This window comes from Coregonus lavaretus (assembly GCF_964263955.1).
Source record: "Coregonus lavaretus genome assembly, chromosome: 2".
Classification (NCBI taxonomy): domain Eukaryota; kingdom Metazoa; phylum Chordata; class Actinopteri; order Salmoniformes; family Salmonidae; genus Coregonus; species Coregonus lavaretus.
In genome coordinates, this window is record NC_139989.1 from 34,715,150 (window position 1) to 34,742,131 (window position 26,982).

Below are 26,982 nucleotides of genomic sequence, written 5' to 3' on the forward strand. Positions count from 1 at the left end.
TAACAGGTGTGCCTTCTTAAAAGTTAATTTGTGGAATTTCTTTCCTTCTTAATGCGTTTGAGCCAATCGGTTGTGTTGTGACAAGGTAGGGGTGGTATACAGAAGATAGCCCTATTTGGTAAAAGACCAAGTCCATATTATGGCAAGAACAGCTCAAATAAACAAAGAGAAACGACAGTCCATCGTTACTTTAAGACATGAAGGTCAGTCAATATGGGACATTTCAAGAACTTTTAAAGTTTCTTCAAGTGCAGTCGCAAAAACCATCAAGCGCTATGATGAAACTGGCTCTCATGAGGACCGCCACAGGAAAGGATGACCCAGAGTTACCTCTGCTGCAGAGGATCAGTTCATTAGAGTTAACTGCACCTCAGATTGCAGCCCAAATAAATGCTTCAGAGTTCAAGTAACAGACACATCTCAACATCAACTGTTCAGAGGAGACCGCATGAATCAGGCCTTCATGGTCGAAAAGAAACCACTACTAAAGGACACCAATAATAAGAAGAGACTTGCTTGGGCCAAGAAACATGAGTAATGGACATTAGACCGGTGGAAATCTGTCCTTTGGTCTGATGACTCCAAATTGTAGATCTTTGGTTCCAACCGCCATGTCTTTGTGACACACAGAGTAGGTGAACGGATGATCTCTGCATGTGTGGTTCCCACCGTGAAGCATGGAGGAGGTGGTGTGATGGTGCTTTGCTGGTGACACTGTCTGTGATTTACTTAGAATTCAAGGCACACTTAACCAGCATGGCTACCACAGCATTCTGCAGCGATATGCCATCCCATCTGGTTTGCGCTTAGTGGGACTTTCATTTGTTTTTCAACAGGACAATGACCCAAAACACACCTCCAGGCTGTGTAAGGGCTATTTGACCAAGAAGGAGAGTGATAGAGTGCTGCATCTGATGACCTGGCCTCCACAATCACCGATCTCAACCCAATTGAGATGGTTTGGGATGAGTTGGACGGCATAGTGAAGGAAAGGCAGCCAACAAGTGCTCAGCATATATGGGAACTCCTTCAAGACTGTTGGAAAAGCATTCCAGGTGACTACCTCGTGAAGCTGGTTAAGAGAATGCCAAGAGTGTGCAAAGCTGTCAAGGCAAAGGGTGGCTACTTTGAAGAATATAAAATATATTTTGAGTTTAACACTTTTTTGGTTACTACATGATTCCATATGTTATTTCAATGTTTTGATGTCTTCACTATTATTCTACAATGTAGAAAATAGTAAAAATTAAGAAAAACCCTTGAATGAGTAGGTGTGTCTGAACTTTTGACTGGTACTGTACATGTAGTAGTGGTCAGCTTGAGAACTTCCGTGTGTAAAAACTACCTTGCAAAAACAAGAATGCATGGTGAGGATCGGGAGTATAAAAAATTATAGGAGGGGGTGTCAGCAGGTGTATCTACAAGCATTCGTAAATATCAGTTTATGTCTTACATCCACAGAATAGGGCTACTAGTAGGAAAGAAAGTGCGCAACATAAGTTTTGATCTACAGCATTTTAAAAAATTGTGCCTGATCTTTGCGAAGAAATATTTACTTTAGTTAAAATTCGATACGTAAGTAGTGCGCTGTGTGGGTAGGTAGGGGGTGATCATTTGATCATCTCTGACAAGAAAGAGGGAGTGTGCAAGTGCACACTTCAGGAGTAAAGTACAGATTTGGAGCGCAACCTATGTCAGGCTTTAGAATTCCATGCAGGGAAAATCTACACTATTGTCTAGGCATGTGTGTTGTGGCTATGCAGTGGCATTTCTATTGCCTGAGGACAAACTGAATTATTCCGCTGCTCTATCATTCGCTACATACTTCAGTCTGAAACTGCCATCATTCAAGTTGTTTGTGGTGACGTCAAAATAAGGGGTGTTGTACAAAACAAAGTAATCAGCAATTGGATAATCTCTAACCAATCAGAGTATCAAAGCCAATGATGAATTTTCAAAAGGCCCCTATATGTGTTCTGGCTCTGGACCAATCAGACGGTCTAGAATGGATTTCCATTCTAGAAATCGTTGGGGACGTACTCAGGTCCAGACTCATTGCTGAGAAGAAACTAAAGTCCATGGGCGTGGCGTTTGGCCGGAGCAAGGAGTTTGGGCAGCCAGGCAAGCATTTCTATGCATTCATTAAATACCTTGAAATGTTTTGAACTGGACATGGGCTTTAACTCTAAGTCAAATACTTTGGGTAATAGACTTGTAGGTAATTGTCATTCTCATGATTTATTTTAATTTTATAATTTCACAAACAATGTGCATTTTAATCATTTCAAAGGCAGAGTTAATTTGCATTACTTACACGATATTCAATACATCACAGCAACTGTTTACGACAACGTTCGAATTTAAGAATCCCGTAAATAAATCTTCGCGGATATCTCAACTGGGGAATATCGGAGTGATTTAAGCACGAAAGGGCAACGGTCTATTTGGCACTTGACCTTGTTTGAATGGTATAGTACAGTGTTACTTTAATTTAGCTGACTTTTTCTAGTTGAGAAAAGAGTTGAGTCTTTGGCTACTTCACATTTTAAGGCCTAAATTATCTAATTAAAACATCCACAGCATGGCAATGAGCAAAGCAATGTGCAATATTTTCATGCGAGATTTTGCGTTCAAATTGAGTAGCCCAATGAAATGCACTGTAAATGGAAAGTAGGGTAAATGTCTTTATAGGGCCTGGCTGCGTGTTTATAGGAATTGAATACTGTTGCTTTTCTGTCACATATAGGTTTTCATTACCTGTGTCTATCTAACTATCAAGAAACAGCTGATCATTAACGGACCACTTTGCCCAGACTGATATCCCCCGTCGGCAAATCCTGCGAGCGATTTTCAATTTCAAGGTCGAAGGGAGAGACTGTGAGGTGCTTCTTTTTCTCTTCGTTTCTTTTTTATCACACAGTTGGTTCCCTTGGTAACCTACAATGCTTTTTCAGGGAGGGACGTGGTCGAATCACAGGCCTTGCTTGGCGAGGGAGGCGGAAACCTGGTCGGCTAGCATGGACAGCGGCGGCGTCTCTGTCATGTTCTGGCTGCCGGGGGATGACACGTTGCTGAGAAGACGGGCGGGTGAGCCGCCTGTGATGATCTCCACGGGGACAATCTCCGCTCCGTGGTCGGTGCGGGCTTTCGCCGTCTCACGGAAACTCAGCTTGTGGCTTTCAATCTGCAGGAGTGGAGATTGATAAATTATGTGAATGGCAAGCAAGGGCACCTACAGTAATATGATGAGCCAAATCTTCCATGTGTAATTATGCATCATTCAAGGGTGTGTGTGTGTAAACCTTCAGGGCCAGTTTTCCCATTAAGCTTAGTCCTGGACTAAAATTTCTTCTAAATGGAGAATTTCCATTAAAAGTGTATTCTAGTCCAGGACTAGGCTTAATCTGGATCTGGGAAGAGTGGAAGTCATGTTAGAGCAAATCCAGTATTGTACTTTTTATGTGATGGCATCATAATGTAAGGATGTCGAACAGAGGATGTGCATATCATTGAACACAGGACCAGTGACGCTGCAGTTTGAAAGGCTCTTGACTTTGTGTTAAAACGCCCTCTTGTGGTTAAATATATACAAACTCCCTCTTGATAGTGTGTGGAATCTTATGGACATGCTGTGTGGGTGGGTGGGTGTTTGGCTGCACAGGTGCGTGGATGTGTGGGTGCGTGTATGTTTTTAAAAGGGGAATTTAGGTCTTAATTTCAAGGTTGAGTATCTCTGTTGTGGCTTGATCCATCCAATTGACTGGACATTTTTGGCGACTTTGGTGTTTTGGTCTGAAGTGATATGTTGTGTACTTACTGGAGACTTCTAGCTTTACCAGGACGCCCCCTCGATTGGGCTGTGTTCAGAACGGGGCGATTGAGGGGGCTCAGTGGAGGGGCCAGTAGGGCTGGGGCTAGGAACTTCCCCATTTAGGGAGGTATCTCCTTCTCCACAAACCCCCTCGGCTTCCTTCCCCTTCTCTCTCTATGGATGGATACCACACCCAGTATGGACGGAAAACATGCATCGGGGTTAAACTAAACAAATTAAACGTAACAAACAAATCAAACAAAATAAATCAAATTAAAAGTAAAAAAAAAAAAAAAAAAAGTTAAAAAGATGAAGAAAATAAAAACGAAATACATTAAAGTTGTTTAAAAATCTAAAAGAAACAAAAAAATAATAATCCCAGATTGCAGTTGAATGAGCTGAGCAAGAGAGTGGTCTGCAGTGCCAGCTTGAAATCAGAGTGAGAATGAGAGGTAGTCTGAGTACCAGTCTCTTTAGCTAAAGTTCCACTCCTTGTCACGGCCAAAGAGACTGGTCTTTCGGCAATCTCAACACTAGATTTACGGCGGAGTTGCTCATTGGTTTTTCGAAAGAACATTAATATTTTCCATGAGAACATGTGGATCCTCGAAAATAGAATTAATAACTAAGTCCAAAACAAATATTTAGCTGTTAGCTAGGCAAGTTGTTGTATTTTGAAGTTTAAAATCGTATTGTGGTTGGAATTGGCAGCATTTAGTTTCAGAATTTAGACATGAGCTAGCAACTTTTGACAGACTGGTTTCGTCTGGACAAACAAAAACGTTTGCTTAGCAACCGGATACCAACGTTCCAATAATGTCTATCTGCAGACTGCGCCCACTAAGCATCACTTACTACATGCCGCGCCCACTGCCATTGCGCTGCTAGCACTCTCTCTGGCCCACACTCCTGCACAGTAGGTGGCGGTAATGAAGCAACGGCTGGATGCCAACCGCCGAAAACCCGCACCTAAGGGGGCTGCTAGCTAGCTAGGCTCGGGGACCCCGCCTGAGGAACACTGCTTTCCTGCAGTTATGTTAAACGTTACGACGAGGGAAGTAGCTAGCTAACTACAACACGCTTGTGTCCTAGCTAGCTAGCGGCTTAATGGCGGTGGGCGCGGCATGTAATACGCGTTCTGCAGCAGATAGACCCTACTCACGTGTTCTGTGGAGGAAAAAAGTTCAAATATTTGCATAATAGTTGTGATTGGAGGATCGCTCGAAAGGTCGAATCAGGATTAAATCCTCTGTTCTCCTCGAGCTCATTAATGATAGAAGGATCGTATTTGAAAATGGCAGAAAGGCCACTCTATTTGGCACATGCTATGGAGTGGATTAGCTAAAGAGACTGGTACACAGGCTAAATAAGAAGAGCTGCTGCCACTGAAAAACATGCTTGGCAAAGAGAAGAGGAAGGAGAGCAGAAGAATGGGTCACCAGAGTTGCCATTGCCAGCGAAAATATAGGCTTAACAATTAAAATATTGAGTATCTGATTTGGTTCTGGGTGCCGAGATTAGGGAAAATACTGCCTCAGTTTTTTACTTTATTGACTTTAAAATGAGCCTTCATGTATTGTGTGGTTGAGAGTTTTTAAAAAGGGATCAGTTACCTTGAGGGAAGTTTGTATTTGCAATAAAATATATTTATTGTTAGGCTTTATATTAACTATTGATATAAAAAATATGTTTGTAAAAAAGTTTTTATAAGTACATGAAAGGTACATGACAAACTTAGGCATACAGTGGGGAAAAAAAGTATTTAGTCAGCCACCAATTGTGCAAGTTCTCCCACTTAAAAAGATGAGAGAGGCCTGTAATTTTAATCATAGGTACACGTCAACTATGACAGACAAAATGAGAATTTTTTTCTCCAGAAAATCACATTGTAGGATTTTTAATGAATTTATTTGCAAATGATGGTGGAAAATAAGTATTTGGTCACCTACAAACAAGCAAGATTTCTGGCTCTCACAGACCAGTAACTTGTTCTTTAAGAGGCTCCTCTGTCCTCCACTTGTTACCTGTATTAATGGCACCTGTTTGAACTTGTTATCAGTATAAAAGACACCTGTCCACAACCTCAAACAGTCACACTCCAAACTCCACTATGGCCAAGACCAAAGAGCTGTCAAAGGACACCAGAAACAAAATTGTAGACCTGCACCAGGCTGGGAAGACTGTATCTGCAATAGGTAAGCAGCTTGGTTCGAAGAAATCAACTGTGGGAGCAATTATTAGGAAATGGAAGACATACAAGACCACTGATAATCTCCCTCGATCTGGGGCTCCACGCAAGATCTCACCCCGTGGGGTCAAAATGATCACAAGAACGGTGAGCAAAAATCCCAGAACCACACGGGTGGACCTAGTGAATGACCTGCAGAGAGCTGGGACCAAAGTAACAAAGCCTACCATCAGTAACACACTACGCCGCCAGGGACTCAAATCCTGCAGTGCCAGACGTGTCCCCCTGCTTAAGCCAGTACATGTCCAGGCCCGTCTGAAGTTTGATAGAGTGCATTTGGATGATCCAGAAGAGGATTGGGAGAATGTCAGATGAAACCAAAATATAACTTTTTGGTAAAAACTCAACTCGTCGTGTTTGGAGGACAAAGAATGCCATACCTACTGTGAAGCATGGGGGTGGAAACATTATGCTTTGGGGCTGTTTTTCTGCAAAGGGACCAGGACGACTGATCCGTGTAAAGGAAATAATGAATGGGGCCATGTATCGTGAGATTTTGAGTGAAAACCTCCTTCCATCAGCAAGGGCATTGAAGATGAAACGTGGCTGGGTCTTTCAGCATGACAATGATCCCAAACACACCGCCCGGGCAACGAAGGAGTGGCTTCGTAAGAAGCATTTCAAGGTCCTGGAGTGGCCTAGCCAGTCTCCAGATCTCAACCCCATAGAAAATCTTTGGAGGGAGTTGAAAGTCCGTGTTGCCCAGCGACAGCCCCAAAACATCACTGCTCTAGAGGAGATCTGCATGGAGGAATGGGACAAAATACCAGCAACAGTGTGTGAAAACCTTGTGAAGACTTACAGAAAAAGTTTGACCTGTGTCATTGCCAACAAAGGGTATATAACAAAGTATTGAGAAACTTTTGTTATTGACCAAATACTTATTTTCCACCATAATTTGCAAATAAATTCATAAAAAATCCTACAATGTGATTTTCTGGATTTGTTTTTCTCATTTTGTCTGTCATAGTTGACGTGTACCTATGATGAAAATTACAGGCCTCTCTCATCTTTTTAAGTGGGAGAACTTGCACAATTGGTGGCTGACTAAATACTTTTTACCCCCACTGTATGTCTATTGGCAATGCAGAGAGATAGGCCTACTTAGTAATCAATGTGACCCTGTGTTAATCGCTCTTTTGCATGACATTTTAGAAATGTTTACAAGCAAGTTTCACTGCATGCTCAGTTTGCTAAGCAAGAGTTTGCCAAGCAAGAGGAGTTTGATCATTGAGTTTAGATTTCAGAGATTTGAAGCCAGAGAGAATATTAGCAATGAATTGTGTGCACAGTGCAGACTCAAGAATTCGGCAGAATAATTCAGTATTTCAGAATATAAATTAGTAATTGATTGTAATCATTTATAGAAAATAGGTTTGTACAGTTGTTTTTTAAAGATTAAAACATGAAAGTATTGTTTTGAAAGAAGTGTGTGTCAATTCGGACATTAGTGATAGTGAGTCTGTTTACCTTCCGTCCGCCACCTCCAGCCACATGACCAACGTTGTCCATGGATCCAATCTTAGACTGAACCTTGAAGTCCAACTTCTCCGATTTGATCTCCACATTGCCTCCACCTAATGAAGACAAGTGTCATTCTTTAGCACTACAAAGGGTATTTTCAACATATTTTTCTATATTTCACATTCGTCAGGGATCACATAAAACAACTATTTTATGTATTTGTTGATATGGCTGAGTATAGACCACCAATGTGATATCACGGTAATAGCCTCAACCATAGTCCATGTTAGAGCAGGGTATCTGTGTTGCATGTGGTTTCATTTCAGTCACTGCAAGGTTTTATTCTGTACGTAAGTTACCTGGTTTGTGGTGAATGTTGGCCTTCGATCCACACTTTGACTGTACGTTGCTTAGGTCAATCTTTTTGTGAGTAATTTGAACCTGGATATAGCAATGGGGAGAAACAACAAATGAGATCATCAGACCATAGATAGAATCAGACCAGAAGACTGGTCATTGTTGGGCGATGCGAGGAGGCAGAATACAGAGAGCCAATCTAGAATGAGTCAGCATCAGTCACATGCAAGGACAAGGACATCACCATGACTGGCTTCCTGAATAGACTTGCTTCTAGCATTATCCTTAATAGAAGTTGGTTGGAAAAGGGAAAGAGGGGTTATTATATTGCACCCACACATGAGAAATTCCTTCAAAATGAAAAGATAGCTAGAATATTTCAGGGAATTCAGTCATCTTTATCAAACATCAGGCCATAATGATGAAATTTGAATCTAATTTGGATGCAAAGGCCCTCTTGGGTGCATTGCATAGATGTTTCATTACATCTCTAGAAACTATGACAATACAATGCTGTTTTCTAACCCAGTTTAACCCACGCCTTGTATGTAAGGATACATATTTGATTAGGCGATTGGTTTACCAGGCTTTCACCTTTCTTTTCATTAGATTTTTTACAGGAATATTCTCTACTACACATTCCCCCCTTCTGTTTTTCTGAGAAGCCAGACCTGATGATCAGGAGGATGAAGCTAATCACAAAATGAATGGCATTCATGAAAACAACAATTTTATTATCTCTATATCTGATCAAATGTCTATAGAAGTAAATGGCTAAATAATACAAAAAAATATATGAATATGAAATTCAAATGACCAGAGCTCTCATAAAATCACCCCATCCATGATCTAAAACAAGTCTACACAACAATCTAGGCAAAATCAAATCCCCAAATCAACCTAAGCGAAATGGGTTTACGCTCCTGAATAAAATGCAGCTATTTGCTGGTATGCAGTTTGAACATGTATTTACACAGTACAGACACATGGTGGTGTCAGTGCTGCATAGAGAGCCAGGCTTCCGTCACATTATTCTCTACACAGAACAGAAGCCCAGCCCTGTTTCTCCAGGCAGATAGGCTGACTACAGCAAGACTGCAACGCTGCAGCCACATCCAACTCAGTGCAGCTTAGTGCAGCCCAATCACTAGCCACTTACCGGTACCACTATAAACAAACTGGCCTCATCATTTCTGTTGTAAAGAGTTGAATCTTACATCTCTACTTAGACAGCACCAGCAATGCATTACAGAGGTCACTAGCTATGGCCTATATAAACAAACACGTCATAGTTATACAGTGGTTTCCCTAATGCCATGCTGTCTTGATTTGTAGATTATATAGTACAGACAGTATTTATTGACTTAGGTTGATGGGTGGTGGTGGAGGGGACAATGAGTTGGAGGTTAATATCACAATTGACAAGATTCAGGTTGAGCCCAGCGGGCAGAACTGGTTGTAATGGTCAACGTCATTCTGTCTTTTGTGACATCATGGTCAGGTTGTATTCTGATTATAATAATGTTTGTAGATGTATTTTTTAGCTAAAATATGCCTTTAACTGATTACTTGACCAGATAACCAAAATATGACCTCTTTCCCAGATATCTTGATATTGTCATGAACAAGATGATTTTAACTAGTTGTAATCTGACATCTTTAGAACCAGAAAATGACGTCATTATGATTTACCATCCCAAATTTTGCCCGCTGGGACTGCATGCACACGGTCATACACCAACCTGGAGAACCATGCCACCATTATAAGTCAATGGACACACCAACGGCAATAACGTTCTACTCTGTCACATCACTACTGAATTCACATCATCCATGTCATGCAAGGTAACAACTAGCACTGAGGTTTTCAGCTCAAGACACTGAACTGTATATTGGACTTGGAGAGTTTGAGACTACAAGAGCCATTGGGGTGCATCAAACGGGTTATTGGAGACACATTTGAGGAGACAGATCTAGGGCAGACAGACCAAAAACACAAACTTGGCAACGGCATCTCCAGGCAAGGATGCCCTGCCCCCTGTAATGCCTTACCCATGCATCTGTTTTCAGGGACTCAAATGGGCTGAGTCACTACGCACCTGTGTCCCTGCCATGCCCTAACTTTAAACCAGTGTCCCATTGCAGTTTAATGAAATCAAAGTTTTCAAAGAGATTGATTAGGCCTTTATCTTGGCTTTCTGGGTGGTTTTTGTGTTGCCCTCTGCAGAAGGTTGAAGCCAGTAAGATTTAGTCTCAGATGCTACGCAACTCTGTTACTCTTTTCTTTTGGTTTAATTTGGCTAATAGTATCCCCGCTGTGCCAGGGCCCACTGTGTACATACAGTACACAACATAAACTCACATCATTTATCTAAACAGATCATTCTCTTTTTAGGGAATGCCAAAGCACACAATAGTCCCTACTGACTAGGATAGCCAAGGAACTCAGCAGTACAGCAGGCCGATAGATAAACCTGGGTGAAAATACCCATCAGCCCATAGAAATAAAATGGATTAATTAATTCTACTTCTCTGGATCTTTCCTCATACTTTGTCAAATCGTTTTGTGGAGAGCTCTATTGAGCGCACATTAAATTATTTTTATTTTATTTTATTTATTTCACCTTTATTTAACCAGGTAAGCCAGTTGAGAACAAGTTCTCATTTACAACTGCGACCTGGCCAAGATAAAGCAAAGCAGTGCGATAAAAAACAACAACACAGAGTTACATATGGGGTAAAACAAAACAAAGTCAAAAATACAACAGAAATAAGTATATATACAGTGTGTGCAAATGTAGCAAGTTATGGAGGTAAGGCAATAAATAGGCTATAGTGCAAAATAATTACAATTAGTATTAACACTGGAATGATAGATGTGCAAGAGATGATGTGCAAATAGAGATACTGGGGTACAAATGAGCAAAATAAATAATAATATAGGGATGAGGTAGTTGGGCGGGCTAATTTCAGATGGGCTGTGTACAGGTGCAGTGATCGGTAAGGTGCTCTGACAACTGATGCTTAAAGTTAGTGAGGGAGATAAGTGTCTCCAGCTTCAGATATTTTTGCAATTTGTTCCAGTCATTGGCAGCAGAGAACTGGAAGGAATGGCGGCCAAAGGAGGTGTTGGCTTTGGGGATGACCAGTGAGATATACCTGCTGGAGCGCATACTACGGGTGGGTGTTGCTATGGTGACCAATGAGCTAAGATAAGGCGGGGATTTGCCTAGCAGTGATTTATAGATGGCCTGGAGCCAGTGGGTTTGGCGACGAATATGTAGTGAGGACCAGCCAACAAGAGCGTACAGGTCACAGTGGTGGGTAGTATATGGGGCTTTGGAGACAAAACGGATGGCACTGTGATAGACTACATCCAATTTGCTGAGTAGAGTGTTGGAGGCTATTTTGTAAATGACATCGCCGAAGTCAAGGATCGGTAGGATAGTCAGTTTTACGAGGGCATGTTTGGCAGCATGAGTGAAGGAGGCTTTGTTGCGAAATAGGAAACCGATTCTAGATTTAACTTTGGATTGGAGATTCTTAATGTGAGTCTGGAAGGAGAGTTTACAGTCTAACCAGACACCTAGTCTGGTTAAATCATAGTAAGTCCCTCATCGTTTTGGGTCCTCTCATTTCAGTTCTGTGTACTAAGGCTGTACCGTATCGATCCAAAGCCAGATTGAATTATGTCTGACGTGCACATTCCATTACAGTAAGGCATTTAGTCAGCTCAATGAAAATGGACATTGGTTGACAGACCTGTGCTGCTGACAGTAACGCACTACGCTGCACTATCCACTCTGGTCTGATTGGTCTGTAATCGTGACTAATTGAGAGAAACTTTGGCTTTATTGGTGATGGGGACTGGGTTGCTTGTGATGCGATAAGGTCAGCAATTCTCATATTCTAGAATAGTCTAGGTTTTAAACAGATGTTGGAAACTTAGTGTGTTGTGTTGGAATTGATTGGTATGGGGTAGAAATGCAGATCAAATCACAATGCTTGCATTGAAGTTAGGCCAGTGTGGAATTAATCTGTAAAGGGCAACTAACTGTATGAGGAATCAGCTTTGAAAGTTGTGTCTTTGAAAACTTTGAAAACTTTAAGCTTTAAGGGGACAAATGGCAGTGACCAGAAGTTAATACAGTATCTCAAAGATATTATGTGGCTTGATCCCAGCTTGAACCTCCACATGAATAGGTCTTATTGTTCTAAATGTTATTAGAAAACATATGATTTAACCTACATGTGATTTCAAATAATGGTTTCGCATTGGAATAATAAAAGGACATTTCTTAACATGCTGCAACTGTACAGTAAGAATGTTAAGACTTCAGAGAAGTGTTCCTACTTGAAACCATTATTTAGAGTGGGGCTTCATTTGTTATGTTGAATATGGTTACACGCATCATACTTCAAGACTATAAATACCTCAACATTTTCATCTTATTTGTAATGTTTTTCCATTAACTTTATTGCTTTATTTAATGTTCCTATAATCAAGTGATGAAGTCTAACTGATTAAAAAGGAATTGAGAGTTGAAATATTGTTTACAAAACGTACATAGCTTGTGCTACCATAATGAGAATATCAGAGAGTAAATTTAACAAAAATTAACAACACACAAACGTACCCTATCAGCCTGTAAACTCCTCAAACTTAAGTAACTAGCTATAAACTAGTGAAGTCCTCATTTCCTTTAAGTCTAGGAGGAGTGGAGAGTGGAGAAGGAATAGCCTTTATGTTCTGGCCAAGACCATGATCTGGTCCTAACTGCAGGAAGACTCAAGACCAAGCCATGAGTTTATCCCCAAGTTACTCACGTTACCACCTCCGGGGACATGCTTGAGATTGTCTTTAGAGCCACACCTAGACTGAACACTAGACATGTCGATCTTCTTATGTAAAATTTGCACCTGGAAGAGGTAGAGGAGAGGCGAAAATAACTATATTTCTGGCAGGTTGCTGCAGCAGCTGCAAGGCTGCGATGTGGACTTGCTGCTGACTACTATTTAGCAATTTACTTAAACCAGATTATCTACAAGATAGCCTCAGAGTTCAGGGTTGGTGTCTGCACTGCAGGTACCAATTCAATAGCTAGATTTCTCACCCTCAGAAGTTACAGGCATGAGACAATGTCCTTATTTTACAGGTCAGGGATATCTGACATGCACGGATCTCAAAACAGTTACAGATCAATGATCAAGTGACCAGTCTTTATGGAAGTGTGTGGGTTGTGTACTGTAGGAGTCCTGAACATGGGTAATGTCTCTGTCTGCAGTCTCTTGACCGCCATGCCGTCTGTGTTACTCACATTGCCACCTCCTGGGGTATACTTGAGATTGGCTTTGGAGCCACACTTTGACTGAACGTTACTTAAATCCATCTTCTTCTCAACTATTTGCACCTGAAAGAGTCAGGAGGGAGAAAGCGTTGTCCTTACAACATCCAAGGAACTAATACAGAACAAACCATTTTATATTGTTCTGGACATATTCAACAAATACTGTAAAGCCAGTTGTGATCACAACTCAAACATATGCTTTGAAAGGCTAATTACTGGAGTTATGGAGTAGTACATGGATTCCGGCCTGTGATATGGGTCCCCTGTAGCTCAGTTGGTAGAGCATGGCGCTTGCAACGCCAGGGTTGTGGGTTCGTTTCCCACAGGGGGCTAGTATGAAAATGTATGCACTCGCTAACTGTAAGTCGCTCTGGATAAGAGCGTCTGCTAAATGACTAAAATGTAAATGTAAATAAGAATAACAGCACTAGGGTTGTTCATTTCAGGCCACTTTTCAGAAGTTCCTGGGTTTTTCAGAAATCCCGGTTGGAGGATTTCCTATTGGCAGATTCCCTCCCCTCCTCTTACTTTGGTTTCTGAAAAACCTGCAATCTTTGGGAAGGTTTCTGGATTTCTTCAACCCTACATATCATAAAAACGAAAGAAAACAGTTTCAAGCCCTTACCCGTCCTCCACCAGGCGAGTGCTTGATGTTCTCTGTGGAGCCAATCTTTGACCGGACGTTCTTCAGGTCAGGCATTGGGGCGGCCAGAGGCACCGGACTGCGCCCCCTGATGGACCCAGGGGATTTAGGAGGGGTCCGCACCACCGCCACCTTCTTCACCTCACGGCTGGCGGGGGACTTGGGTGTGTTGGGGCTGCTGTAGCCACTACGGTCTTGGGGCGTCTTGGGGGAATCAACTACAAGGTTAGGAGAAACAATCTAGGATTAGGTTATTCCAATCTAATTATGTTGTGCTCCTGAGAATATGTTTTCAGGAACAAGACCTGCAAAAGTTCAATTATGTGAACTAGGTGCCGGTGATGTTTTGCTCAGGCTGTAGTTAAAGCCAAAATGCCCAGACACTTCTTGGTAAATTTTTCTCTCCATCACTCCATTCCAAAGAGAGCACAGCAAACAGTGGCGACACCATCCAACGTGCTGGGGATGTAAATGTAGTTGTCAAGCTGCCACATGTTAGAGATGGCAAATGTAGGTTTCAAGCTGCTGGTAGATTTGAATACTTTTCAATGGGGATATGGAGTCTGACCATATCCTTATCATGCTCTCTCATCTCTGCTCACACTCCATTTGTTAACCTCTCTCGAATTGGGGAACTTGAGGTTTTCTCTGCTCCATTCTGGAAGCAGCTGTGATTCATATATCAAAGTCAAACTAATTAAACACTGACACAGGCCACTGTGCTGTGAGGCCATGTTGGCAGAATGGATCTTTAGGTCGAAGGCAATGGGGTCTTCCTATGAAATGTGTGTTTTATGAAAAAAAGATTGTGTAGGGGATTAATGGTGATTGCATTTTATGTGTTCACATTGTAGGTACTGCTGTAAGAGTTTAGTTAAAGGAATACATTGAGAGTTGAGCATCTGTTTAACATGTCCTGAGTACTGACTGACCTCCAGCAGTGGTCTTGGTCTGCATCCTGGTCCCAGCACCCTGGGGTTTAGCACCTGGTGTCCTGGTGCTGGGGGTCTTCCCATCTCCTGTCTGGAAACCAAACAGCACGGTTACTTCTACAATGGAAAAACTACAAACTACACTAACAAGCAATGAACCTGTGTTGAAACAAAAGACTCCTGACTAATTTGGGAAAGAACAGACTGAGTATTTTGGGTTTAGGAGAGGCATTGCATAAGATCACCACGGAACTTTGAAGTATTCGAGTCATAATGCCATTGAGCATTATGAGCCTATGGATAGGCTGGCCTGGGTCTGGGATAGTGGTCAAAGTTGAGGCCTGTCCATCTGTGTTACTTACCCTTGGCCTGGGTTCTCTGGCTCCTGCACTGCATGGACTGGGTTTAAATATTGAGCTGGGCCTGCTAGTGTTGCAGGCTGGGGCAGAGGAAGAGGACCAAGGCTTTTTGTTGGGGGTGGTTTGGACCGAGGAGGGTCGTTTGGGGGTGGATGCTTTGGCAGGTGTGGTGGCGTTGGATGTCTTGTGAACAAAGGTGGTAAAAAAAGTGTTATGAAACACAAAGGAAAATACAAAAGTGAAAGCAAACAACATTTAAAGAAATGCATTACGATGGTGGAACTTAACAAAAAGCTATAAGCGATATAGAAATCTTAAAATCAATAAAATGTCTACTGTGTGTGAGTGGAGAATGGCTTCACATGCAGATGTGCTGTACTGCAATTGCAGAGCTAAACCTTTAGTTTTTTAGGGCATTCAGTTAAAGGCAGATGGTTGATGCAAAAGTGTATGTAAAATTTGAGCCAACATGTTTGGAACCTCCTTTGCAGCTGTAAAGTGAAGCACTGAGATACAGCAGGCATCATTATACCTCAAGGTTACTCCAGAGGTCAGACCTCTGGTACACACATCAGTTATCACCTACCTTTTTCTCAGCTGCTTCTTTCCCAGGCCCTGCACCAGCCTTGGCTACAAGAGAGGGTCAAAGAAAGGGACTCAGAGTCAGTGCTAATATCATAGTCCTGTCTCATCAGCAACTTTGAGACCTAGCTGTACTAGGCTCTCTCTCTGAAGCGAAATTGCCTATTCATCCCAGGCATGAAAATGCTAACGGACAATGCGTGTTGTTAACTACTCTAGTTGCCATATCCGGATGCTTCAAAGTTGCTTTTGGATTTCATAGTAATTGTCAGTACACTGAAATGAATTGCCAGAAAGTAAATTTGTGATAAACTTTGACTGAACTTTAATTTGAAACTTACCCCAGATTCGCAATTATCTGTGTATTGACATTACACTGCACTGGGAGGTTTAGCACATTAAGTCGTATTTATTAAAAACTAGATTTTCAAAAATGACTTCAAGCCTCTTGGCCTGATTTCTATCCCCTTAATCAGTCCACTCAGAGAATCACAGATATCACAATACACTGTCTGGGACTAGGCTAATCATTTGAGGGGGGAACTAAATTAGTTTTAGGGCCAATGAATGTGGTACAGACGACTGCTTAGAAACCGTCCTTTCTATTTAACGTCTGCATGTTATTGGATAAGCAGGAAATTGGGTCTCCGTGGTGACAGTGGTGCTTGCAAATGGTTTGTTAGGCAGGCAATAATATTGATATCTCCTATCAATGGACGACCCCATTAGTCCAACTAGGACCATGAGTGAGTGACAGGGCTGTATTGATAAAATGGGTGGTTCCCATTAAACAGATTCATTATTTAGATTCTAGGGAGTCCAGTAAACATTTCAAAAAGCTTTTACAGAAAATGTACCTTTTGAAATGGGAATCATTTTGTTATCATGTCATGTGCAAGTGCTTATCAGCGATCATCTGATCATTATTGATAATTGGCAATTTTTAGATGATTAGCATAAAGAGAACCAGTGATCCATCTATTGATCCGTAGTGGTAGAGTAGTGTGTAACAAATACACTCTGTGAGAGTGCTTACATTAAACCTGACACAGTGCTGACTTACACTTTTCTGGTAATATGATAGATAGGAAACAGTAGCCAGAGTGTGGTGTGTGTGTGCATGCACGTGTGAACCATACCATACTTGTGTGTGTGTGTGTGTGTGTGTTTCAGAAGACGGGAGGTGGAAGGATAGGTGAAGGATAAGTGACCCATAAATACACAGTCACAATGATGGGATGTTGCACACCCAACAAACATGCAAGTGACATGCAAAAAGGGCTGACCAGTGGAAAACATTGCCAGCAAAAATAATTGGGGCACAGGAGGGTTAGTGACATAGACAGGGTCTGGAAACACAGACAGAACTCAGACCACAAACACAGACAGAAGAGAAAGAAGTGAACAAAGACGAAACAAGAAAGAAACCGGTGGTGGTGGTGGCTACAAGCAGTCCGTTTCGTCAACCGAACACGTTCATATTTTGCGTTTTTGTGCGTGTTTTTCAGAAAGGGTGCTGCTTTATTGTGTTGCTCTAGTAAGAAAAAAAGATCTGTGAGAGAAAAGAAAAGAGGAGGCGGAGAGGTGGGATTGATAAACTAGAACGGAAAACAGACCTTTGAGCTGGGCACCTGGAACATTTGCTTTTCTGCCCGGTGGGGCGGCATCTTTTGGGGGTGCTTTCTGAGTTTTAGCGGCGGTGGTCTTGGGGGGAGGTGCAACAGCAGTAGCGGTCACTTTCTTATCTTTCCTGACCGGACCTTTGGCTGCTGTAGGAGCACCTCCTTTGGCATCACTTTTGGGGCCACTAGCAGGCTTGCCAGCCTTAGGCTTCGTTTCTGCAGGTTTGGCTTCTGCAGGTTTGGCTTTGGTCACCGACTGAGCTGCTGTCACCGCTGCAATGACGTCCTCGTCTGCAGACTCCAGGTATTGGCCTTGAGTGTCCTTTGAGGTCTTCACAGGCTCATCATCCTTCTGGACGGGCTCAACCTCCATCTGGGGCACAGCAATCATGGGCAGAGGACTAGCTACCTTCTCCTGCACCTCCTCTTCCTCCTGCACCTCCTCCTCCGTCCCCTGCTCCACCTCGTCGTGGGGGTCTGGCTGGTGCTCGATGAGAGGAGACTCGTCCTGGGTCCGGTCGGCTGCGGTGCTAGGGGAGAAGGGAGATCCAGGGTCGGCCCTGTTGGAGTCAGGGCTCTTGCTCTCTGGGGGGGTCTTGTCTGCTCCGTTCTGCCACCCTGCAGGGATGCCCTGACCAGGGGGTTGTCCCTCAGGCTCTGTGTAGTCAAAGGACAGGACGCGCTGCTTGGCTTCCTCCGGGGTCATGGCAACGGGAATGACAGGGGCGCGAGCTTCATCTTTCTCCTGCTCTTCCTCTTCTGAGCTGGCTTCCCGCCGTGGCCTCCTGCGGATCGTTGACACCTCTGTTCTCTCTTCCTCTTCTTCATCCTCTTCCTCGTCGCTATCCTCCTCTTTTTCTTCATCCTCCTGCTCTTTCGTCCTCTCCTTTTCTGTGAAGAGAGGGCTCTGAGGCTTCCCAGGACTGATCCTGTCTTCATAGGCAGAGGTAGGCGCCTCCTTGCTCTCACATACATCCTTCTCATCCTCGTCCTCAGACCCAGAGCCGCTAAGGCTGTGGCCCACAGAGACATCAGAGACCTTGTCAGACGGGCTCCTCTTCAGCTCAGACCCCAGCGAGTCTGGGGAGAAGAGCCTTGGAGTGTCCCTCTCGATTGGGGCTTCAGGGGCTGAAGGAGACGCCCGGGGGCTCACCGACCCAGCCCTCTCCCCGTCTTCAATCCCACCGTCGGCAAAGCCGGACCTGCTACTGCGGCCGCTCTCTGTGGCGGGACTGAGGCCTTCTGGCGTGGGGCTGAGCGACGCAGTGAGCTCCTCTGATGTGGTGGGAACCGGGAAGCAGAACGATAAGGGACAGAGGGATAGATCCACAGCAGGACTGTGGTGTTAGAGATACTCACCTCCTCCTCAGAGACAGACACATTCAACACCCAACAAAACAAAAGGAACAGAAATAAAGGGAAAGAAAGAATTGAAAGAAAACAACCACTGAAGGAGCAGGAACACAAAACAAAGGGCAAAGGAACCTTTTTTTGCTGGCATCAACAGGAACAACAATGAAACATCAAATATATCAACTAAAATTATCTGGATCGTTTTTGTACCTAAAGCTGTAGGTGTTTTTATAAGAAGCTCCGTTTGCAAATCACATTTTTAAATGCAGTTGCAAACATTTTGCTTCCATGTTTATAGCGGAAAAATGGGTAGACTATACAATGAGAGCTATGAAGTATGTAAGTAGCTATGGGTTCATAAAAAGCACCTTACAGCTCAAACACTAAACCATAAACTTTGCTTGAAAAAAATCAACCAAATTCACAACAAAAGTCAAAGCAAAGCTGTATCAGATCAATACAAAAACGGTCTCATTCAACACAGTACTCACAATGACCCAACACTGCTGTATTTTTTCTCTCTTGGATTGTTGTGAAAAGCCATGTGATAAATGAAATTGCAATGGCGATGAATCACTGCTAAACTACTGGCTGCCGCATTCTCCAATTTGCAAATGGGCTTTGCGGCGGGGCGGTTTTTCTGGCTGCTAGCCTCACATACAGTACATCATGGTTCTCTTCCTTTAAAAGGGGAAATCTGCAGTTGCTACATCCATTTCTGGACTTATAAATGATGATGTACCCATTGATTCTTGAAGAATATAACTTGAATATAATATAACTTTGCCTCGAGATCTTAGTTCAACCATAAGAACCCAAAATAAGCTTGTTTTACTCTAATGTTTGTAACGTTAAACAAATTAAACGTAAACAAAACATAGTTAAAACTATAGTTTCGGTGTGGTATCACTCCATTCTGACATCCTTGAAAATGATCAAATTTGCTCTTGAAATCCAACTCCCATTACCCACTTAAGATAAATACATTTCAAGGGATCAATATAAATTGTGAATCTATATAGTAAAACAGATTATAATAAGACAGTGTCCTCTGTTCTATAATACATATGCTATAATCATTATAATGGTGATAGAGATGAGTTGTGGTTCAAATCAATACTGGAGTTTGTCCATTACTCTCAATGGTAAACCCAAACTCTTAAACTTGGTTTCAATTGGTGCCTGAGCTATTGGGATGAATAGTTGAAAATAGAGATGTAGATGATGATTTGATATGGATATGCATGGATGGTAGTTGGTCTCGGAAACTCTTCTTCCTCATGGCTACATGTAGTCTGAGGAAGAGAGATGTCAGATTGGTATTGTAGTCATACCTTGACCTGTAGCGGTCGTCCCTCCGGTAGCTGCATGGCCCAGAGGTCCAGGGTTCCATGGCAGAGGAAGAAAAAGGAAAAGGGGGACTTCATTAGACTTTCTAAAGGTACCGGTAAGCTGATCTTCAACATACAGCGAGCACTCACACAACGATGATAAAACTTAACCACACACACAAGCAGCCTGCTGAAATAAATCCTCTAGTCTAAAGCTCGCTAACACCACTAATTTACTCTCGGTCATGCGCAAGTGAAGGGGCACTAGATGTAGTTTCAGGGACAGTCACGTCTGCCTATACTGTCTATCTGTTGATCTCCTTCAGAAAGTATTCACACCCCTTGACTTTTTCCACATTTTGTTGTGTTACAGCCTGAATTTAAAATGGATTAAATTGAGATTTTTGTCACTAGCCTACACACAATACCCCATAATGTCAAAGTGGAATTATGTTTTTCGAAATCTTTACAAATCCAATAAACATGAAAAGCTCAAATGTCTTGAGTCAATAAGTATTCAACCACTTTGTTATGGGAAGCCTAAATAGGTTCAGGAGTAGAAATGTGCTTAACAAGTCACTCTGTGTGCAATAATAGTGTTTAACATGATTTTTGAATGACTACCTCATCTCTGTACCCCACACATACAATTATCTGTAAGGTCCTTCAGTCAAGCAGTGAATTTCAAACCGATTCAACCACAAAGACCAGGGAGGTTTTCCAATGCCTCGCAAAAAAGGGCACCTATTGGTAGATTGGTAAATGTAAAAAAAGTAGACTTTGAATATCCCTTTGAGCATGGTGAAGTTATTAATTACACTTTGGATGTTGTATCAATACACCCAGTAACTACTAAGATACAAACGTCCTTCCTAAATCAGTTGCCGAAGAGGAAACCGCTCAGGGATTTCACCATGAGGCCAACGGTGACTTTAAAACAGTTACAGAGTTTAACGGCTAATAGGAGAAAACTGACGATGGATCAACAACATTGTAATTACTCCACAATACTAACCTAATTGACAGAGTGAAAAGAAGGACGCCTGTACAGAATAAAAATATTCCAAAACATGCATCCTGTTTGCAACAAAGCACTAAAGTAGGCCTAATACTTCAAGAAATGTGGCAAAGAAATTCACTTTTTGTCCTGAATACAAAGTCTTATGTTTGGGGCAAATCCAATACAACACATTACTGAGTACCACTTTCAATATTTTCAAGCATAGTGGTGGCTGCATCATGTTATGGGTATGCTTGCAATCGTTAAGGACGGGAGTTTTTCAGGATAAAAAAGAAATGGAATGGAGCTAAGCACAGGCTAAATCGTAGAGGACTTGGCTTATTCTGCTTTCCACCAGACACTGGGAGATGAATTCACCTTTCAGCAGGACAATAACCTAAAACACAAGGCCAAATCTACACTGGAGTTGCTTACCAAGAAGACAGTGAATGTTCCTGAGTGACCGAGTTACAGTTCTGACTTAAATCTACTTGAAAATCTATGGCAAGACCTGAAAATGGTTGTCTAGCAATGATCAACAACCAATTTGACAGAGATTGAAGAATTTTGAAAATAATAAATGGGCAAATGTTGCACAATCCATGTGTGGAAAGTTCTTAGAGACTTACCCAGAAAGACTCACAGCTCCAATCGCTGCCAATGGTGCTTCTATAAAGTATTGACTCAGGGGATTGAATACTTATGTAAATAAGATATTTCTGTATTTCATTTTCAAAAAAATATCTTAAATTTTTTTCACTTTTTTCATTATGAGGTATTGTGTGTAGATGGGTGAATTCAGGCTGTAACACAACAAAATGTGGAATAAGTCAAGGGGTATGAATACTTTCTGAAGGTATTGTACCTGTCATTTTCTGGAAGGGGGGGGGGGGGGGGGTAGCATAGGTGTTAAGAAAAAACGCTAATCAGCAAATTTTTGATTTCAGGAAAGCTTGATGATGATGACTCCTCCATGTCAACCATTAACAGTTCTCAGTCTGCAAGCTCAGCATCATCTAAGTGGCTATAAATTGCCTACAGCTAATAGGGCAGTCATAGTCACTGACCCCAGTTAAGGACTAAAGCACTAGACACATGCACCATGGCCATGGTAGTTGCATTACAGTTGGCTATCCTGTATTGACATGTGAAACTTATGGACTATTGCTGGCAGTAGACCTACAACAAGCACAGTGAAATGAACATGAGTTCCTACAATGTAGGCCTGAATCTAGATATCTAGCCTTGTTCTCGTGTTATGTCCTGCAGTACATTGTTCTTGTCAGTGTTTCAAGGAAGGTATGGAGGAAGTGAACTAACTACATTACGCACATAGTTCTGTTAATGGGAATTGCTAAATCTTTCACGTTTTTGTGGGCAGGGGTTAGAGCCAAAGCCAGAGCTGGTACGTAGTGCACAGTAGAGCAGACACTGCTGTATCTATAACTGGGGGCTGTTGTTGAGATAACACCACCACCAAAGTATATTTTATCCTTCTGGCAATACCATAAATCACTGTTGAATAAAGGCCCACTGACAGTTGAGAGACCTGGAGTCACTAAGTGTGTTAGTAGCTAAAGGGGTTTTAACACCAAGGACGCGATTATATGAAGCATTATGAGCCCCATGACCATCACTTCCTATGGTAAATGAACCGAGTGTGAGGATGAATCAAGTCCATGACATCAATCCTATGAGCCATGTTTAAAATGCTCTGGGGTGACTAGCTATGGATGCATCTCTATATGGATGTGGGGTTCAGCCTTCTGTTACCATGGTGTCACTGTGCTGACCAAGGCCACAGCACCAGTTAAGTGCTGACCATATTGACCCATTAGCCCAGAAACACCACCCCCCTTTCACTTATTCTGAGGTTGGCCTGTTGGCCATGACTGTGAGAGAGCATGTTACTGCAGAGTGCCACTTATGCAACGCCGTTTTCAGATTCAGTTCTTAACTTACTGACCGCCGACGGGACAATTGTCTAAATACAAGAAGCTTACGTCCACTGTCTTTGTCCTGACAACAGCCTAAAACTTCATGCTAACAGTTAGGATGCTGACAATTATGAATACAAGAGCCACAACTCTAGGCATAATGCATGATGCTACGATCTGGGGCGGTTGGCTTTTTCCTATCAGTGTGACCTGAATGAAAAGTGCTCTGAAATGCCTCACCAAGATAGCTCACCCACACAGAACTCAGAAGCATGGCATAATAATTAATAATAATAATTAATAATAAATATCATGGATTGTTGCGAGTCCAGCAGCAGAATCATCCTCAAATCCTGACAGGAGATTTCATTAAAATGCATTAGGAATGAAAGGCAGATGCCCTCAGAAGAACTGACCTTTGTCTGTAGAAATGAGAGGGAGAGAAAGAGAGACAACTCATTTTTAAAAGCATTGGTCACTGTAGATGGTCATTACGTAAACTGAAAACTGGAGGAAGAAAGAGGAAAAGAGAGGAAGAGAAGAGAGAAGAGGGGAAGAGAAGAGAGGAAGAGGAGAGAAAGAGGAGAGGAAGAGAAGAGAGAAAGAGAGAAAGAGAAGAGAGGAAGAGAAGAGGAAGAGAAGAGGGAAAGAGAAGAGAGGAAGAGAAGAGAGGGAAGAGAGAAAGAGAAGAGAGGAAGAGAAGAGAGGAAGAGGAGAGGAAGAGAAGAAGAGAAGAGAGAAAGAGAGAAAGAGAAGAGGAAGAGGAAGAGAAGAGAGGAAGAGAAGAGAGGAAGAGGAGAGGAAGAGAAGAAGAGAGGAAGAGAAGAGAGAAAGAGAGAAAGAGAAGAGGAAGAGAAGAGAGGAAGAGAAGAGAGGAAGAGGAGAGGAAGAGAAGAGAGAACGAGAAGAGAGAAAGAGAAGAGAGAAAGAGAGGAAGAGAAGAGAGGAAGAGAATAGAGGAAGAGGAGAAAGAGAGAGGTCAGCAGCACATGATTTTGGGGGATACAAAGGCACTCCGAATACAGGTGTTACAGTGGTATCTGTGAAAAGTGAAGCAGGCAGCTGTGAAGCAAGAAGCTAAAACAAATGCATGTTGAGGTAGTTGTGACAAGAAGCTGGATGATGATTCGCGAAGAGGCAGAGGCCAAAAGAACCAATGAGCAAATTGCTTTTGAAGCCACAACAAGAGGCACAATCACAACCAGAGGTGGACTCAATTCCATTTCATAATAATCTATTTCTGATCAATTTATGATTAGTTTATGAAGTATTTCTGATTCATGAATCAATTCCTGAAACATTTCCTGAATGAACACTAATCAAAATGGAATTGAGCCCAACCCTGCAGCTCACACAACCCCTAACAGAAATAAAGGGTTTGGATGTGAGGAGCGGCATACCCGAGAGGGCGCTCTTAGACACAGAGACCTCTGACACTGGTGCTTGAGGCTGTGATTTCAGTTCAGGTGACAGCTCCAGCAAATCTTCTACGAGAGACAGAGGCAAGATTATTAGTTAGTGGTAGAGAGAAAAAAAACGGGCATCACCTCAGGTTAATGGGAACAAAAGAGCGGGCTAGCCTACATAAAGCTAAACACAAGCTGCCTTGCTTTAGAAGTTGTTTTTGTTCTTCAGTGTTGTAGAGTAAGCTATACAATAAGAGCATTTCGCTACACCCGCAATAACATCTGCTAAACACGTGTATGTGACAAATTTGATTTGATTTGAATAATGCTCTTCCGCTCCCTAAAGAGGAAGATGATTCTACATGAAGAGAAATTCTGCTGATAAAAATACCCGAATTGAGAACTTAAAGCAACATCCTCGATGGAATATGCATTCCTTTCTTTTCTAGATATACTCTGACTGTACATGCCATATTTAGGCCTCATATGGTCAACTGAGATCCTGTCGGCCTACAGTAGTAACCAAAACCTAAAAAGCTGGGGCATGTCATCCAATAGAACTGGGCAAAGCTCTGTACGTTATAGGGCTACTGCTACTGTACCTGTAGACTTCCAGTCGTTGCGCTAACGGTAGTTAGCATTGGCTCGCGAAACTACCTCTAACTTCCTTCATACTGCACGCAGAGACGTACAAATGGTATCCACGAGTTCATCTGACTCTGGGTAAGTAGAAAAGCAACTGCCAGAATCGTGCAGTATCCCTTTAAGATCCTCTGTAGATGACACTAAAAACTAAACCGTGTTTATATTAATAGCGTCTCTCCCTGCTCTTGTGGCCTTTCAGGATTATTAGTTTCACCATCTGAATCCTGTTTCCTGGAAGAGAGTGTTGGGTCTGTATACTACAGGATAGAGTGTCTGTCTGAGGAGAGACTGACCCAAATGCCTGGATTACTGTAAGCACACACATACACAAAAACACATGCACACACACACACACACTGATGTCTGTAGGGTTATTTCACCATGCAATATAAAGGAAGGGTAATGCAGAGAACTGCCAACAATAACATCCTTTAGTTCTATCTGTCTGGATGCAACAGATCACCACGGTCTGCTTTTTACTATTAAGGCCTACAAGAAATACTGAAACAGATTGACCAGATTCTAAGATAGTTTTTTCCAACAATGTGTATCTGATGCTCTCTTTTCCATAACCACCCCCTCTCCTGTCAGAATCTATAGTCCTAGTGACCTAGTCCATCACTGACCTTTCATGTCCCCAGGTCCCATGTGTGCGTCTGGCATCCCGTTAGGCTTCTTAACCTCCTGCTGGTCCTGGGGTTCCTTCAGGGTCATGTTGGCCAGGGCAGCCGAGGCCATGGTCTCCCCAGAGTTGAATTGCAGGGCGGCGTGGCCATCCATGCTCGAGTTTAAGTCCTGATGCTGATCCATGGTGAAACGAGTTCAGGCTGGGAGGAGAGGAGAGAGAAGAAGGAAAAAAACAATGAGTTAATGCTCTTTTTAGTTTGGATACCTTCGTTTGATGCAATCCACATGAGCTACTTTGGCATGTGGAGACAGATAATTGCTGCTTTCAATAATGCCTTGAAAAATGAGATGGTGCCTCATCAAAATGTTTCATCCTGCATGGAACACGGACTGAACTGAGAGGATTCTAAGCATTGTTTTGTTGTTGGCTTCCTTAAAGGGTGTCAGAGGAGCAAAGGCCTGCGAGAACCAACCAAAGTTGGTGGGATCTCAGTAATAGGCTACAATGTAAAAGGGTGAAGAGGAAAGATAAGTCATTGACAACTATTCCAAATCGACACCCAGCATACATGCTTGTTGTTCCCCACAGAGAGGGATATGGCTGCTGAGCTAAAGAAAGACAGATACCAGCACACTGTTGAATTCTCCCACAGTTTTATTGTGCAGTGTTTCGACCCAAAGGTCTTAGTCCCCAACCCAGACCCTTCATACAAGAACAGCAACGGATTTATCCCCTCATCCCAGGCAGCCCTAGCCTGGTCCTAGATCTGCTTGTGCTGCTGTCTTGCCAACTCCTATGGCCATTGTCACACCAACTGGCTGCAACAGTGCCATTTCCATGTCGCCCCCTCACAGGGACAATCAGGACTTTTTCCTTTGTCTTCCCCTCACTTGATATAAGCTTTATGTAATCAAAGGACTTTAGGAGCTGAAAGGGCAGTCGGCTTTGCTAACGCAGACAGACGTGGTGCAACAACGGACTGACGCCTAGGGGGAAGACGAAATTCCACAAACATTTGTCTAGACTGATGCCCTTTTCTCAGTGATGATGATTTGAATGGATAGGCTAGGTTTCTTTGTTTATTCAGGCTTTTGCTAGGTAGGGCCTAAAGTTCCATCATTTCTAATGTGGTCCCAAAAGGACATATCAATGCAATGTAGGCCTAATGTCTCAATGTAGCTTGACCTAGCCTGTTTCTTCCCTGATTCGAGTACCCAAGCAAAGCTATCACCTCAATAGTGAGGAAACACCTAGGCTATTCATACGTTTTGAGTTACTCTACAGACTCAAGGCAATCATCCTCTTCCTCAACTAAG

General features: G+C 42.6%; 1 protein-coding gene across 1 annotated transcript; it reads right to left on the reverse strand.

Annotated features, from left to right (window-relative positions):
• Positions 1–2,971: 2,971 nt before the first annotated feature.
• LOC311148180 (uncharacterized protein) lies at positions 2,972–25,848 on the reverse strand (the record flags this gene model as incomplete). The annotated part of the gene is made up of 13 exons (XM_084185064.1): positions 2,972–3,184; positions 7,530–7,636; positions 7,883–7,964; positions 12,708–12,800; positions 13,199–13,291; positions 13,854–14,089; positions 14,804–14,894; positions 15,166–15,345; positions 15,749–15,792; positions 17,361–18,641; positions 20,054–20,083; positions 24,388–24,474; positions 25,665–25,848. 13 exons carry the CDS (start codon positions 25,846–25,848, stop codon positions 2,972–2,974), a joined length of 2,721 nt encoding a protein of 906 aa, XP_084041190.1.
• Positions 25,849–26,982: the final 1,134 nt, after the last annotated feature.